General features: G+C 41.8%; 1 protein-coding gene across 16 annotated transcripts in view; it reads left to right on the forward strand.

The window, feature by feature from the left end:
* Positions 1 to 14,628, forward strand: part of mbnl3 (muscleblind-like splicing regulator 3) — a 28,172-nt gene that overhangs the window by 4,279 nt on the left and 9,265 nt on the right. For 10 of the 16 annotated variants that reach the window (XR_007031480.1, XR_007031481.1, XM_047334563.1 and 7 more), the window contains 5 exons: positions 2,953 to 3,996; positions 9,675 to 9,839; positions 10,214 to 10,417; positions 10,505 to 10,747; positions 12,407 to 12,557. Coding sequence is in view for 14 of the 16 variants with exons in the window: in XM_047334563.1 (XP_047190519.1) it covers positions 3,823 to 3,996; positions 9,675 to 9,839; positions 10,214 to 10,417; positions 10,505 to 10,747; positions 12,407 to 12,557 (937 nt within the window). In the remaining 2 variants the exon portion in view is untranslated. Of the gene's footprint in view, positions 1 to 2,487; positions 2,574 to 2,804; positions 2,862 to 2,952; positions 3,997 to 6,057; positions 6,594 to 9,674; positions 9,840 to 10,213; positions 10,418 to 10,504; positions 10,748 to 12,406; positions 12,558 to 14,628 lie in introns of those variants that run through there. The other 6 variants (XM_047334565.1, XM_047334564.1, XM_047334567.1 and 3 more) reach the window with 3 other exon arrangements.

The raw sequence follows: 14,628 nt of genomic DNA on the forward strand, positions 1-14,628 counted from the left end.
TTTAATGCAGACAATGCATGTGGCTGTTGTATGTTTTTTGGCGAACTTTGTCTGTTAGTTGGGTATCTTGTAAGTTTGTCACATCTCAGAAGACAGACAAGTGTATGGTTATTTATTTTGAAACCCAAATGTTGGGTGACTTTAGATAGATGTTTTACATTTTGGAATTTCTGCATTTTTAAATAGATGAAATGTCCTGTTGGATATACCCCTGGTTGTTATATTTGCCTACTGCTGTTGATGACTTACTAATAGACCAATGGGCAGAACAGTAAAAAGATGTACTCACTGTACACAGGGTAGACCGTCCAAACTATTGGTGGGTGGACTGCTTTTTAAATATGCTAGAGGCCATGGCTCTATGGTTTACAACGTCAGGGTGTTGCTCTGTCACTCTGCTTTGGTCACGATTGAAATATCTCAACATCTTTCAAATGGATTGCCATGAAATTTTGTACAGACATTCATGGTCTTCAGACATTTAATCCTATAGACTTTCATGACCCCCTGACTTTTCATAGCAGCACCAGCAAGTCGAGTTTTTACTTATCCTGTGAAATATCTACATAAGCAATCGGCACAACATTTGGAACATTCATCACATACGTAGTTTCCAGATGTTGCAAAATCTTCCTCTAGTGCTGAAGTTGAAGTTAACTTTTTTGTGAAATCCCTTCATGAATATTGGTAAAATTCCTATGAAATATGGTTCACACTCACTCCACACGGACTTCCTCATGATGAACAGTGATAACCCTGACCTTTCCTCCATAGTCATTATCAGATCAAACTATTAATTTTTTCTTATGTACTTTGTGTTCATTCCTAATAAAAGCTTTTGTAAAGCCTCAGAGTGAACGCGAACATTTTAATAGCTAAACATAAGCATTTCAGCAATAGCATGCTGAGTTTGAGCGGTTTTGTGGCCTGTGATTTATCCATTCATGATCATGCGCCACTTATGAGTAACTGATTAATAAAAACTTTCTGTCTTGTCTGACTGTCAAATCTACTAGCTTACCAATGACTCTCGCTGGAGGCGAATGTGTTGTAACAAACACAACCCCCACGTAGGCATGTCACTTTTAACCCACATTATGCCATGGCATGATTTCTCTATTTTTAACTGTGCCCATTGTCTTCCAGTAGCCCTGGTAGAGGCCAAAGTCAAAGCTAACATGGAAAGACTTGGTTAAACAGTTGGTGAACCTCTTTGGAAAGCATGTGTCAGTGATTGGTCATTACAATGCATATTCAAAGGTACAGGGTGCAGTATAAACTGGAATGGCTTTGGAGGAGAGCCAGTATTGCTATGCAGCTTTCCAGAAATTGTTGTAATGGCAACTGTTCGCCATTTGGTGTCTGGTATGGCGAGAGCGATGAGCGAAAGTGAGGAGTGTTGCTGTGGAGCATTTTGATGATGCAGGCTGAGCTGCGTCGTCGGGGCGTAAGCAAGCAAGAGCGCTTGACACCGATGTGGACATGAACACAGGACGCGCAGAGCTGCAGGAGGAGTGCTTGTCTCGTCCCCCTGAGAAAAGTTTCTATTGATCTGTACGTAGACGGGAAGGAGGAGGAGGCACAGATAAGCATAATGTTTAAGCAAGCAAAGCAATTGCTGTACCTGCTCATCTCCCATCCTGCCTTTTTTGGGGGGATGTGGTCTTGTGTTTGAAAGTGGGTGTAACATTTGCCCCTCATCTCTGCTTCTCCCACTCCATTGCAGTGTGCTCGTACTGGGCTGTGTAGCTGTGTGCTTCCACACACACACACACACACACACACACACACACACACACACCCACACACACACACCCATCCGTCTGTGTCTGCCGCCATCAGACACAGGGAGTGATAATATCTGCTCCAACCCCCCATCTCCTCCTCCTATTTTTGATACTCCTCCTCTCCTGCATCTCACCTATCGATTACTCACTTTGTGCATTCATGTCCCTACAAGGAAGCCCTCGTTTCGCTTTAATTTCTTTCATGTCTTAAATGCAGTTTGGACTTTGCCTTCCCCTGTGAAGCCAAATTATATTTGATTCTCTGTGTATCTTTATTGAGCCACCTCTCTGTTTGTTATCTGTATTCAGTTACTGTCCGGACACGTCTGCTGTACAGTCCTGGGTTTAAAAATGACATGACCTACTCCACCTCGTTTGTTAGAGGACAAAGCTGTTTGGAGTCAGCTCCGCGTTGTTGTACAGTTTGAATATTAACATGTGGCTCAGCCATGACTGTGCTGTACCAGTGGAAAAAAAAAAATCTGGGAGGAACAAGGACGGGCTCTGTGGGGGGAGGAGCTGCTGTGGAAACTGCCCTGTCATTGGTTGGCGATGTGTTCTGCCTGTGCAAAAGCTAGCCCGATTGGCTGTTGCTTTGCATTGAGCACAGCAGCTGCAGTTGTGAAGAAATTACCCTCTTCTCTCTCTGCCCTGTCTCTCTCTTTCCTCCCTCTTCCCTCCACATCAACAACTGTCTGAGAATCAGCGGCGCCGACCACATGTGCCAGCCTGTGTCACTTCAAGGACGCCACTTTTCACAGTGCATTGCAGCAGGATTCATGTCAAGTTAGTCAATTACTTTCTGCTCCGTGGAGCTCAGGGGAGTTGAAGTGACGTCTCTGTCCTGCCTGCAATCTCCCTCCATCCTCTCTCTTCCTCTCTTTCGCTCTTTCTCTCGTATCACTTAATCAAAACGTGGCTTGCCCTTTGCTGTTGATCGCTGCCTCCTTCCCTTCTGTATCTGCTCTCCTTCCCTATGTGTTTGTCCTCACTTTATTCTCTTTGGCTCTTCACCAGTCCACCCTCCTGCCTCTCGGTCCTCGCCACCCTCCGATTAAACAAGCTCTACACAAGGTTGTAGCTTAACAACGTTTTCTCTTCAACAGCCTGCTGGTCGGTCAATGCTTTGAATTAATGTTTGCTCTTCTGATTTTACAATCCACAGCAAGAAAACAAGCAAGGACGCCACACCACAGGACATGCAGAAGAGAGGTCAGTGAGGAGAATGACAGCAGATGAATAAAGGACAGCGAAGGAGGGATGAGAAAGAGACTGAAGTGAGAGGAGGAAGAGGAACCCTAAAGTGCCTACTGCGAGGGCTTGTCTGCTGCTCTCTGACTTTGCCGGATGAGAACTGGACGGGGCTCAGTGTAGTGCGTGTTTGGCCTTGAATTGAGGCTATATTTTATCCTGACAGCCACACAGTCATCCATCCTATGTTGCTGGGCTGCAGTCCCAACATACCGTGAGCAGAGCCACCACCTCGTCTCATCAGTGCAAGGAAACCATCCCTAAAACGTTCTACTTTTTTGTTCTACGGACATCTTCCTTTTTTCGTGCTATTCAAACAACTAGCTCTACAGAGACCGCCACAGCCTTGGCCATGTTGACGTGAATGTAACAGTGACTTACAGTGGGTGTCCTTTGATTCAGGTGAAGGCGCAGATGCTCAGTGACATATCCAAGCATTCCAGAATGATGTCCTCAGAGTAGTTGCTGTTTTTCTTTTTTCTTTTTTTCGAGACAGAGCTGGCCTCTGCTCACGGCCAAGGCCCCCTATCTCTCCCCGGTGAAACCTCAGCTGCCACATTTCCCAGGAAGAACTAATAAACATCCCCCAAAATACATTGACCATAAGGACTTGCTGCCCATTTTTCACTGAGGAAAAAACTGAGAATATTTTTGCTTCTGTTTCCTGTCTGTTTTGCTCGGGATTATTTTTTTTGCATCACTATTAGTCACCCTTGCACTCGTCCGTCAGACATTTTTCCATCCATCTGCTCCTGCCACCGTTCAGTGTTTGTGAGCGTCTCTGATGGCTGTCAGCATGACAATGGGAAGGGACACCAAATGGCTCACCCTGGAAGTGTGTCGTGAGTTTCAGAGAGGTACATGCTCGAGGTCTGATGCCGAGTGCAAGTTTGCCCACCCCTCCCGGAGCTGCCATGTGGAGAATGGCCGAGTCATCGCCTGCTTTGACTCACTGAAGGTAACAATACAACAGTCCTTACATTCAACATCAACACTTGCCATATTACATCATGTTTGTTTAGGCATGTGCATTATGGTTAACTTCAGGTCAGTTGGGGCCATCTGGTTCTGCAAAGTATTGTATAAATACAGAAGTTAAGGTGGTGCCCGCTTATTTGACACATACACAAACACACCCACATATACACACAAACTGTAGTAATTCATAGTGGAGCTGGTCTTCATTTCACTTAATCTTTGTGCCATATTTAAGGTAAACAGCAGAGGAGCTATTTCACACATCAAATGCCATAAAAGATAAGATAAGATAATCCGTTATTAGTCCCACAATGGTGATATTTGCCATTTTACAGAAGAAAAGCAGATATTATAAACTGAGGAAACATCAGTAGAAAAAAAAGTAATAAATAAAAGTAATAAATAAGTAAACATGCAATTTCAACACAAAGAAGTCAAAATAATGTACTAAATGAGTGTGACTGCTCAAGGGCGTTATCTGCATATCAAATTCTTCCAAGTTAAAAAGATGCATCATAATCAATTCAACAATTTCCTGTTAAACCCGTTCAAACTATGTTGGTCACCTGATATTTTTTGGGGTCTGCTGCATTAGATTTAAACAGTAAAGAGAGGGGCGTTGACATACAGTAAACGGTTTGGTTTGGATTTGAACCCAGATCACTGCAGAAGGACTCAGCCTTGAAATGTGGTACATGAGCTGCCAGCTGAGATACCAAGGGTCAAAGACTTTTAAACACACATTTTGTCATTTTTTTTGTAGTTGCATGTATATATCCTAGTTATTCTGGGACTGGTCACTTTGTGTTTTTAATATTATGAATTATGATGAATGGGTTTGTTATCTATGTTAATCATTCAAATAGTCACGTTTACCCCGGAGCGAATTTTAAATTCTTGAGAATATCAACTGAAAATGACATGTTTGATCCGTCTAAAGCAGTGAATTAAAGCTACGGGGGGGTGATGAAGCACAATTGAATAGTGACCCTCTATACAGAGCCAACAGACAATCCAGCTAGCTGCCGTGCAGACTGGTAAATTGGACCCATTGCGAGTCGTACACAAGTTGCCGCTCCCGTCATGGTCTGAGCGTCCGTGTGAGACACTTCAGTCTGTAAACGTGTGCTGCATACTGTGTCAGCGGGCTAGCGGCTATCAGCTAGTTGGCATGGCTAGCATCATTAGGATAGGCGTGCTGTGTGTAGCCCATAGACTGTATAACAATGAGGTGTAGCCATTTGTGGTTTGACAGCACCATGGTGGGCAGGTGGCAGGTGTGTTTACACATAGACACAAAACACAATCAGTACATCTATTCTGCTTCTCTGCTCTTGGTCTGTTTCCCCATCAACGATGCAGGCTTGTCAGTCATGCTACTTCAACATCGCTGCATCCGCTCTCCCGACTCTCATCCTCCTCCACAGAACCACATTATTATCGCTAATCGTGCAGATCAGAGAAACTGACGGTCTGACAAGTGATGACGCTTTACTGTATTGTAGAAAAGCTCTGACTACAAATGGACGAAGGTGTTAAAGTCAAGACTAGACTGTTGCTGTGTGTCGGTGTGTGCGTATGCGTCTGGACGCACGTGTGTTTTTTCGAAAATGGTTTTGTTCGACCAGCTTTCCTGCGGTGAAGAAGTGGGACCCAGACAGGGGGCTTTCTGTCTGAGTGCAGCTGCTGTCTCCTGGTTTATTGAGTTAGAATTTATTATTCAGCCATTTTTCTGTGTTATGTGCTCCAGAGAAGGAGGGAGCTAGAGAGAGAGAGAGAAAGAGAGAAAGAGAGAAAGAGAGGGGGGCCTAGCAACAGCACAGGAGTGCGTACCCATTGGATAGTGTGATCTTCCTGAGTGGCACGGCTGTTTTTAGCACAGAGCAACAGCCTGGCTCTGTACTGGTTGTATTGATGGGAGATAGAGGCGAGCTGCTTTGTACCAAAGGCAGTGAACGAGCATTAAAGGACACTTTTGGCTGTTGGAAGCCCCGGGGTCATGTTGTTAGTTTGAGAAAGAACTGAAGTTGTTGACGGCTGAAGGTCAAAGCGGCCTCTTTTTATCAGGGGCTGCAGCAGGGCTTTGGTGCCAGCACAGTGTGTCAGCAACCACCTTTTTACAGCAGTGTTTCCATCCTCATTGTTGTTCAGGATTATTCTCAGCTGACAGTCGTGGTTTTCGGTCCACTGACTTGAATAAACAAAGAAGCACCACATGCTGTGCCTATAACAGAGCCCCTCTACAGCATCACTCCTTCCTACCGCTGCCCACCTAAAGGAGGGTGTTTGTTAATGTCATGGATTTATCTGCTAATGGCCTCCCTCCTCGCCATCCCTCCCATATCTGGCAACTCTAGCCGGGTCCGACCCGACCGCGGTCATTCCCTGTTGCTCCTCCATTAGCTCTGTCTGGTTGGTCTGAACCTGCTGCAGGGGAGGGAAGAGGAAGCTCACCGCCTAGTTCTTTTTACCTTGTTAACTGGAGTGCTGCTGTCATCTCCTATGATTAGCGTGGACATCACATCTGCACTACAAACTGTAGATTTAAGGGCTGTGTCACTTTTGGATGACATCATGGTAAGGGCCGCAACTAATGATTATTTTTATTAATTGAATAAAATGCTTATTTATTTGTCTGTAACATGGCGAAATATAACATTTCAAAAGCCGAGTTCTTGGGACCCAAAGGCAACTGCTTTGAAATGAGTCTTTACTTAAATAACAATTCTAAGCCCAAAGGTTCTCGGTTTACTATCATCATGCAAGACAAGAAAGACAAGAAAACCAAGTCTTTGGATTTCTGTGCCAATTTTCCAAATTTCGTTGCAATTTGTCAAACAAATGTCAGCTCTAAGGATGGTGCAAGCTGAATCACCAAAGTTACTAATATTCATGCTCCAGGGACCATGAATTGTCTGCATTTAACTGCAGTTTGTCTTCCATACTGAGAAACAAGAGCACTCAGAGAGCGCAGACCTCCGCCGAGGCTGAGCAATCCCCCACCTAGATGCTGCTCCACCAAAAACTTGCATTCCCATGTCCATTTGACCTACATGTTTTTAGAATGTTATGTATTGGTGAAGGTATGACTCAAAATGTCAAGCAATGGTGAAGAATCTTTCAAAAACATTCCCTGATCTGTCCCAAATTATTTATCACATATTACAATGGCCTAGACCTATCCATGACTTTTTGAGTAATCCACAGAATAATGCAGCTCTAAAAAGTGTGCACCAGTTAAGATCTGTGCAGCGATCCTGTTTAGCAATGCCCTATCCCTCTCTTCTCACCGGGTGCATCAACAACAACACACTACCGTCGCAGCTACGTTCTCTGTGTTGTGTGGTGCATTGCTATGGTTACCAAAAGGAGATTCTTGACCTAATACTCTCATCAAAACCATTATTGGCTTTCTTCTCTAAACCCAGATTTCTTTTTAGTTTTTATAAAGCTCTTCTATCTGCTTCAATCTTCATCCTGCCATAGCACAGAATCAGACAGTAACTGTTGTGTTGTGAAGGACAGCACACACACTGCATACGGTTTGTCATCAGACTCATTAAAAGGTACTCTTCTGTCCCTCTGAGCTGGCTTGCTTGGCTCCTGGGCCTCGCCGTTCCTCATTACAGACTCATCCCTAAACACACAGCTTGCTGATGCAAAGCTTGCTCACATCTCCGGTGTAGGTGAGAGTGTTTGTGTGAGCCTGCGTGATATCCTGATCATTTTTTCAAGCTGGTACATGTTGTACGATTTTTGTCTTGTGTGTGATGTGCATCCCTCTGCGGTACTTTGGGAGACACTGTGGTTTGTCCTTTCCTATATAAGTAGTTCTCTTGGATGCTAAACCCTTTTTCATTTGTCCTCATCTCAGCACGACATCATTCATCAACGTCGGAGTCTCTGCACTATGACGTCAGTATGAGCTTTTTATTTTCCGTGGTGCGGCATACTCCTGTCATGGCCACATAATGCATGCTACTTTCATCGGTGTGGTCTGATGACAGAGCATGCGGCTGATGCTCGGTGGAGGTAGGCTTGCGGGTTGGCAGGGGCAGACAGCTGCTGTCGGCCCAGGAGTTTAATGCAGACTGCAGTTCCTCCTCTGAGCGCGTGTTGACCTGCAGTGTTCCTGCAGCACCATCTTCACCTTCCCCACAGACTCTGGCAGGGATGAAGGACACTGCTTTAACGGTATTCTGTGGTAAAATGAATTGCTTTTAGATACACAGTTCAAAATCTGATTTGGGATTTGTCAAGAAGCCAAAAATAACAAGTAAAAAGGAGCATGAAGAATTACTTTTGATCAAAGTGGCTTTTGGCAGTGACATGATGCAGCTGGGTAAAATACAAAAATATATCTATATAGGTTCATGTTATTAAGTCATTGAAGCCTTTGTTTTGGATCCATTGTTTCATCAAAATGTTAAGAGCGGAAATGATTACTTATTTAGAAAATTGATCAGCAACTTTTGAAATCAATTTTCATTGATTAATTGTTTAAGTTGTCTTACCAGAAAATGACAAATATTCTTTGGCTCAATGTTACGAATTACTGCATTCCTTTGTCTCAAATAATAGTAAACAGATTTTTGTCATCAACCAAAAATTGATAGTTTGTTGGGCAAATTGTGATTTTAATTTTGCACATATTTCTGAACTTTTATTGGTTAAATAATTAATCAAAAAAAATATTTTTTTGGTAATTATTTTATCATTAGTTGTTTCACAGTTTCAGATTCAAATATCGTTATGGAAAGTTGGAGAGTTATTTGCTTGCTATGTGACCTCTGGACATGTTTTTACAAGCATTTCTAGTTGTTTCATTCAAACTGCCGTCAATGTTTAATCCTGCAATGAAGCTTTGCATAGAGGACAAATAGAAAAGCACCAGAATACTGACTGTTTAACCATCATGTCTTATACGTTGTATTTGCTTTGAAAATAATGTGTGTGTGTGTGTGTATGTGTGTGTGTGTGTCTTCCTTAATATATATATTTCTAAAAACTAAAGCTAATTTAACAATATACTATATTATTAGGGGGAAGATAGTCTTTTATTTTAGCTCTTCTCTGAACTGTGAGTGTGCTGCAGTCAGTCACAAACATTTATTTTCTCTGTACTTTTCCAGAAAAATATTTTATCTATTTTATCTCTTTATGTTGCCAAAGATGACTCAAAAACTATATGTCACAGTGCTTAAAAAACACTCATTAATGGTACAGTTTGACTGTAACTACATGATGTTTTTTAGTTAGTAGAAGTTATTTTCAAATTAGATGCACAAATGTGTAACTACTGCCCATTGAACAAGCTTTAAAGTAGTGTTAGTTAAATTTCTACATTTCTGTTTTGCTCAGATTATTGTTGTTTCCTGCATACAGTGAATTTAATGTTAATAAGTGTTGCATGAATTATGCAACACAAGATCTTCTGGGACTTCATTAGTACTTCAATTTCAACAAAATTTACCAGGTGGTCCTAAGACTGTAGGAAAACACACTTGACTCATGATGTTAAATTAAGCGAATTGGTTTAACAAAATGTTTGGAGGTCATTGTCGTCTGCCTCGAGGCACACCCCTGACTGATTTAGCCTCTCAATCACATTATGCTCATATCCCTGCTGTGTGTCCACCCGTCCTCTCTCCACATCAGGGGCGCTGCACACGTGAGAACTGTAAATACCTTCACCCACCTCCACACCTGAAAACCCAGCTGGAGATTAACGGGAGGAACAACCTGATCCAGCAGAAGGCTGCGGCAGCCATGTTGGCTCAACAGATGCAGTTCATGCTGCCTGGAACACAGCTACAGCCCATAGTGAGCAAGGCACATCAAAACTACAACCTTTTAATGAATGCAAATACTAAAAAATCTAAATCACTTTGGACGGTTATGATTTTGAATTGCCAGTGATTAAGACTTATTCAAGTCTTTAAAAGGAAATGTAAAACTTTATTTAGTGATTATATTTTATATTTCATTTTAATGTTAATTTGCTTCATAGAGTAATTGCTTAGCTCATTAGCTCATAAATTGTGCTCATTAATATATATATAAAAATGAAGAAAACATAGTACATGTTATGTTGCCACCAAATCCTCTCTAGTTTTCACTAGTTCAAGTGCTGCTGCTCTATCTGCTGTAACTTGTTTTGTTTCTCTCGTCTCGTCTATTCTTTCACTCTCCCTCAGACGACATTCTCAATGACGCCCTCCCTGGCAACGAGTCCCAGTATGGCGTTCAGTCCATATTTGAGCCACATGGGCCCAGGCATGGGCCTGATGCCTGAACTGCTGCCCAGTGCTCCCCTTCTGGTCCCAGGGAGTCCCACCGGCTTGGCAGCCATGGGCAACGGCACCTCTGCACAAAAACATGTGCGCACAGACAAGCTGGAGGTATGCAGCCTGTGAGCAGTCGTTATGTTTCTCTGTTTGGTGTGACGAAACGTAAATGTTGACCAGTGCTCCCACTGGCCCTGCCAGGTTTGTCGGGAATTTCAGCGCGGTAACTGTACACGGGGTGAGAGCGACTGCCGCTACGCTCACCCCCTGGAGGCCGGCATGGTGGACTGCAGCGAGAACTCGGTCATCGTTTGCATGGACTACATCAAGGGCCGCTGCAGCCGAGACAAGTGCAAGTATTTCCATCCGCCTGCTCACCTGCAAGCAAGGATCAAGGCTGCACAGCACCAAGCCAGTCAGAACGCAATCGCCAACACAGGATTGGTAAGTCCTTATCAACGCTGTGACATACTGAGAACTTTCTTTTTACTTTAAAGTAAACGTTAGTCAAAGGTTTAATCTTCTTTTTTGATATGTAGAATCCTACAACATAAAAAACACAGGAGTACACAAATACCTTCTCAAAAGTTACAAATCAACATAATATCTGCTAAACACTGCAGTGAAACGATTAAAGACTTTCCTCTCCTGCACTCGGATGCTGTGTGCTATGCTATGTCTCAGCCATCTTGAAATTTGATAATCTATTCTCTGGATTATGTTATTATGTTATTCATGACTGTCTGCTACTGTGCATGTGTCTGAGCCGGTGTCAGTGGAGCAAGCTACAAGGATTTTAGTTTGCATTGTGAGCAGCAGCAACAAAATCAGGTCAATTTGATGCAGAGAATGAAAGTATTGGACAAAATACAAATACAAAGTAGTAAAATAAAAGGAGATAGAAACAAAATGTGTCCAAGGTTTATACATTTTGGCATTCAGCTATATAACTTGTTGACATTTTGTCACTGTGGCTGCTAACGCTGTTTGCCATTAAAATGCAGAACTCCCTGATACTATTCTGTATAGTCACTTCGGCTGTCAACAAATATTCTAGATTCAATTACATAGTTGAATTGTTTAAAAAAAGAAACAGACATTAGATTAGGAAAACACACAATTGCGAGATCTGGCTTGGGCCGCTTCAGTGAATGCATTCCACGACTGACTCACTTTTAAAAGTTTGATGTTAATGAAAATGCAACGTGAGACAATCTCATTTTGCAAATAATTTGGATTTTCATCAGTAGATGGTAAATTTGTGAAGCCTCATAAATTGTACACAATCTCTGGAAGTGAGAATTAGCCCGCCATTTCAGCGCTCGCAACCTGAATGCACATCTCGAAACTATTCCCCCAGATGACTGAGCATGGTCAGATCTGGAACTTCACCCAAACAGCCGTGTCTCACATCATATTGTCCACCATTGATAGGTATTTTAAAAGGCGGGTTTGTTTTTAAATAAATAAACCTATACAAATAGTTGCGTCTGTCTTTCTGTTGGTTTGATTTAATGAGCAAAAATAGATATTTAAATTATTCAAACTTAATTTTGGGCAATTTTGACAGCCCTAATAGTCACCATCTGTTCATCTGTTCATGTATTTAATCTGAGATAAATCAAGTTGTATAATTAAAAATGTGTTCGTGCATCTGCCTGAAATCACATCTTACTATTTCGTACCGTGTTTAAGTTTTTTTCCCACATTCATGTTATATATATATGTTACTAATAGGTGTCAAAAGACTTATCATGTCTTCCACTGCAGTCTGATGTTTCAGCATTGGGCCCATTAGAGAATGAAACCATAGTAATCCCATTTTCCTCTTGGCCTGACCTCTGGGCCGTCCCAAGTCAAATCACCTAATGTTAGATGCTGCAGTGTCCTCTTGTGGTGGGGAATAGAAATAATCTGTGTCGACTGGACGTTGAGTCTAAAGAGCATCCAGAGATAAGACTGTATATTTACTCTGAGGTAACACTAGATCATTTTTATTTCAGGAAAGTGTTAATACAGTGCAAGGGCAAGTTTTGTAACCCGCAGGAGCCAGTGCTGAAAAGAAATGTCCTCTTTTCCTCCCTCTGATTCCCCCCTGGCCAGGCTCTGCCACCTGGGGTCATGCAGCCGCTACCGAAGAGGCAGATCTTAGAGAAAAGTAACGGAGCTGCTTCCGCCGTCTTCAACCACAACATGTTCCACTACCAGCAAGCCCTGGCTAACATGCAGCTCCAACCAGCCTTTATCCCCACTGGTGAGTCGCTACAAACATCAGCAACACTGAGACTCAGTCCATCTAGTGTCAGCGTATCTAAGAGCCAAACTATTTGTCTTTGACTCTTGGAACTTGATTTAAAAGTTCAATGGACCAATAAAACTTAAGGGCTTTTATGTGAAATGACTGGGGTATATTGTGGATGCAGGGAATTACAGCTGAAGTAGTAACAGTATGTATGTTTTGTCTGTGCAACGTTTCTCTACCTTCCAACATTCTCACCTTTACCTCTTATAACACATCTTGCTTCTCTTCCTGGTACTGACTGTTGTGCTGCATATCGATTTACTCTGGCTTTACATGTGATGAGAGTTGTTGAGACTTTTTCATTTTTTATCATGTGCTTGTGTATTAAACTAGATGTTTGATTGTTACTTAACATCAGAAGAGATGATATTATTTGATGATATTAGTGGTGAAGCCATCAATCTTTTAACTGATTAGTCAACTGCCAAAAAATGCCTATTTGTTTAACCCGTTTATCACGTAAAAAAGTCAGAATATTTGCTTTTCTAGCCTCTAAAATGTTAAAATATTTTGTATATACTATAAGCTGTGAACTGAATATCCGTATGTTGAAGTATTGTTCAGAAGTTATCAGTAATTTGATGGTGTCCAAATTTACGATGCGCATTTCTTCACTATTTTCTGACCTTTCAAAGTTTAAACAATTGATTCATTCATTTAAAGGACGATGGAAATAATAAGTTACAGCCCAAGATGAAACTTTTATACACTTCAATGTGTGTACTATACCAGTAAAATATAAAATATACATTTATAAAAATACAACTTAAAGATACATGGAATTGTGTTTCATCATTGGTTTCTTGGTGAAAGTCCTTAAGGCTGCCAGACATGAATTATTGATATTCCTCAAACCTCAAATCTCAGCATCAGTTTAAAGCAGTTGGCTTTTGTGCTCTTATCTTTTATCGTATCTTATTCTGTATGTGTATCACACTTGTGCAGTAGCTGTGGAAGCGTCCATGTCGCTTGTGTTGCCTGCAGTGACCTTAACCCGTTGACTTGCCTTTTACCTGCTGCCACCAATTCCACCTTTGTATTTACCACAACTCTCCGTCCTTGTTTTCCTCTCGCTGTTCTTCTCGTCTGCTCCCATTCATCTCTTGTTTTCAGCACATACTTGTGTTTGCATTCATAATGTGACAGGCTCTGTTCTTTGCATGATGCCTTGGTATGTTAGATGTATTACAGCTGTAAATTAGTAACAGTACTGCATGTGTTAAGGAACAGAGGCCTTTAATGAAGGATTCACGGATTCTTTGCTGAAAAGCATGTAATAGCCAATAACTGCGAATCATGTACGTTTTGCAGTACTGTCAACAAGTTATATAGCTATATTAGAATTTTAACTCTTTTTTTCTGCAATTAAGACAACAATTTGTTAATTACCTCACACTGAGGTTACATTCACATTGTCAGTCCCTTAAACACAAGAATAGATCATATTTGGAAAATTCTCCCATATACTATGCAAAGGAGTTCTGAAACTCAAAATTCTGCTGCTGAAAGATAACCCGAAGCTCTGACAAATCATATATGATATTAAAATGCAGATGAAGGGCTGGAATTTATTTTCTGACAAAAGTTGCCATTTGCTGTCATATCTCTGGTGTCAAAGGTCTCTTGAACAAACCAGCCACTACATTATCCAACAGTAATGTTACTGTGATGGAGGCTAAAGGTGTCTAATTGATATGACGGTTTTCTTCTCTCTAATAGCTCCAAGTTTCTGAAAGTTAATTTGTGCACCGTCCTTTACTTAAGAGACTAGTAGCAGGTCTGCATATTGTGTATACACATATGTGTATATTGTCAAGGTAGATTAAGTGCTTTGTAAGAACATGCAAGGGGTTATTATTGTGTCAGCCACTGAAGAACATATGATCAAAATTCAGACTGTTTTCTTCATTGCATCATGTCGGCCTTCACATTATAAAGCTGAAGCAGTTCATTGGTTCATTCTACTCTGTTCATGCACGATGTGTGCGTGCAGGCTGTACGTGTGTGTGAAGGTGTGGCAGCC

Source organism: Scophthalmus maximus, chromosome 9, assembly GCF_022379125.1.
Source record: "Scophthalmus maximus strain ysfricsl-2021 chromosome 9, ASM2237912v1, whole genome shotgun sequence".
Taxonomy (NCBI): domain Eukaryota; kingdom Metazoa; phylum Chordata; class Actinopteri; order Pleuronectiformes; family Scophthalmidae; genus Scophthalmus; species Scophthalmus maximus.